This window comes from Cricetulus griseus, chromosome 2 (genome assembly GCF_003668045.3).
Source record: "Cricetulus griseus strain 17A/GY chromosome 2, alternate assembly CriGri-PICRH-1.0, whole genome shotgun sequence".
In the NCBI taxonomy this organism is placed as follows: Eukaryota; Metazoa; Chordata; class Mammalia; order Rodentia; family Cricetidae; genus Cricetulus; species Cricetulus griseus.
The window spans coordinates 91,268,952-91,271,812 of record NC_048595.1 but is presented as its reverse complement, the minus strand read 5'-3'; the positions used below and the strand labels follow the sequence as shown (position 1 = coordinate 91,271,812).

General features: G+C 41.3%; 1 protein-coding gene across 1 annotated transcript; it reads left to right on the top strand.

Annotated features, from left to right (window-relative positions):
- Positions 1-383: 383 nt before the first annotated feature.
- Positions 384-2,597, top strand: LOC100763834 (E3 ubiquitin-protein ligase Topors). Its single transcript, XM_027403591.1, has one exon. It carries the CDS (start codon positions 384-386, stop codon positions 2,595-2,597), a length of 2,214 nt encoding a protein of 737 aa, XP_027259392.1.
- The last annotated feature ends 264 nt before the right edge of the window (positions 2,598-2,861 follow it).

Genomic DNA, 2,861 nt, shown 5'->3' with positions numbered 1-2,861 from the left:
CCCTCCCAAATTCATGACCTCTTTTCCTTTCATTAGTTAGTCTGTGTAATGTTACTTGTAAGCATATGTTTTCAGGGCTAATGCTGATTTTATTTTATTTGAATTTGCCTTTCAGAGCTTGGAAAACTACTTGGAAAAAGAAAAATTTTAATGTGCCTGCATCTTCATTGCATTATATACACTGGGTTTCCTGTGCATGTTACCACTAATCTGAGATAGAATGTGTCGCCTAACTGTATTCCTGCATTTATTCCACAGAGAGAGGACATTATAAAAAATACACATCGAGAACTTTTAATATATATTTTTCACACCAGATAAGAAACCAATTTGAAGCATTTTTTTTCTCACATTCAGTTCATGAAATAGAATCTGCTGAACCAATGGCAGTGGAGCTTTCGTCCAACTGTGAGTGTCCTAACTGTTTGGAAGGCATTCAGGGTGAGTCTGATTGGAATTCCTCTTCTGGAAAGACAGGTGATAGTGCATCATACTCCGTATCAAGGAAGAGATCCACACTCTCTCCCATCATGCAACGCTTTCTTTCTCAATGTTGTCCTAACAGGCTGCAGAATAACAAAGAAGACTCTGTGTTTCTCCCTTCAGAAGAGGAAAGTTTTGTGGGCTTCCCTCAAAGACAAATTCTCAGCGAGACGTCAAAGAACACCCAACAGAGGGACAAATCCTTGAGAGAGCTGACCATCCAAGAAGTGCTGAGGAAGTTTGGAGATGATGGGAGGTTTCCACCGTACTCCAGGTCCTTGGGCCACTTTAGAGATCACGTGGTTGTGAAGCTCAGGAGAGCTCTATATTATTCTGGAATCTGGGTAAAACATGTCCAAGGCTCTGGATTGGAAAAGCAATTTTCAGCTAATTATTTCAAAAAAAATCCCAGTAGCCTCCACCGGCTGATTCCCTGGCTGAAACGGGAACTCATGGCTGTGTATGGAGACTATGGCTATACAATAAAGAATATTCTAGATGCCATTCTCCACCACATGACAAAATTTAACTTGGACAGTGAATCGTTCACTCACCTGCTGAAGCCGTATCTCCTAGAACATACTCATCACTTTCTGCATGAGTTCATCACTTTTGTTCATTCATCTTATAACATGGAGACCTATGATCGGAGTGCCATCTATCAGTGTCCACTTTCAACATGGATGAAAAACAAGAGCACTGTTTCAGCTCCAGTCTTGCCTTTGCCTGAGGATCTTTCCCTCCTGATATCCCAACAAGGTACCAACCAGTCTAAGAACACCCAGGTTCAGTGGAAAAAGACTGGGCCGAGGCCTCCCTCTGTCTTGAAACAATTTCCAAATGGTAATTATTCCTCACAAAACCCCCAAACCTCAACAATGCATCAGAAAACAGCAAACAAATTCCATGTTTGGGCTGAGGACGAATTGGATTTAGATGGTTTTAAGGACGTGGTTTGTACTACCAATGCGTTTCTGGATTGGGATAATCTCAGGGAACTCAGCCGAAACACAGAGCGTTACAAAAACGATGATCAAGAGAAAATGACAGAAGGCACAAAGCTGCTCCGCGGCAATTTCCAGGATCTTCAGAAGAGTGGAACAAGTTCCCACATCCATAGCCCATCAGTGGGTGCTAGTCAGGTACCACCAAGAAAGTACAATTTAAGGGAAACAGAAGTTTTCAGTCCTGGTCCTGGTCAACAGGTACATAATCACAACAAAGGAATAGAAAAAAAGAAGCTTGAAGAATCTTCACCAAAGGCTTTTCAGAGATTGCCTAGAGAAGGGACCTTGATAAGCAGCAAATCCAGAGAAACTGATCATTCTAGTAATTGTATCTCCAGAAATGTCCCCTCTCCTACTGGAAATGATAAAATGCTGGTTTCTTTTAGAAATAAGAAGGGAAAGTGCAACCAGTCTTCCCAATGTGTAGAAGCTGGTTCACACCACTGTACAAGAATCCAAACACGATCCAGTTCCAGTTTATCAACATCCAAATCGTGGAGTGTTGGATTCAGAACGCGATCGATATGCAGCGATCAGGGTAATGTCGCTATGAAGGGAAGTCACAGAAGCAAACACTTCACCCAAAAGATATGCAGTGGGCCATCAAAAGGAAGTGTGCCCAGCTGTGCATCAGCCTGCAGGATGGAATCTTTTACCCCAGTGCACAATGGCAAGGTTTGTTTAACTGATGGGAGGAGACCCAGCTGTGCTTCCAAAGGTAACTGTGATGCTCAAACTTCTGGAGGAGAGTGTGAGAGTCTCACATGCCAACAAACACAGAAGTATCAGTCCCCAAGTGAGCAGCAGAAGAAGGGAAAGAACTTAGTCAGTAGAGCTAAGAGAATCAGGACACTTGGGCCCCCAAAACCCAAATGTACTCAAACCACAGCAGAGTTCTGTGTTGAATTGGGAGATCTCAATGATAAAAGACCAATGGACCGTCATAGTAAATGTGAGGCTTCCTGCAGAAAGCAAGTTTACAAAAAAATGGAATTCAATACTACAAAGCATCCAGTGAAGAATGAATCTGAGATAGATGGCAATATAACTTGTTTTGAAGGGCAAGTTAGTCTACTAGGCAGCCACCAAGGCTCATTGAAAGTATAGATATAATCTGAAATATATGAGAATATTTCTCATAGCATTTTGTAACTAGAACAAAGTATCTAAATGTTAAATCCAAAGCTCTTATTGGAGACAAATATATATATTATTAAATTATTCATGTATGTAAATAATATTTCTGTCTATTTTTGTAAATGAGTAGAATTCCTAGATATATTTTACTTGGACCCTGAAAAACAGCTCAGTGGGTAGATGTACTTGCTGCCTGGGATCAATCCCCACAACCCACATGGTAGAAGGACATAA

Excerpts from the sequence above, each read along its gene's own strand:
- LOC100763834 (XM_027403591.1), top strand. The coding sequence starts at position 384 with ATGGCAGTGGAGCTTTCGTCCAACTGTGAGTGTCCTAACTGTTTGGAA.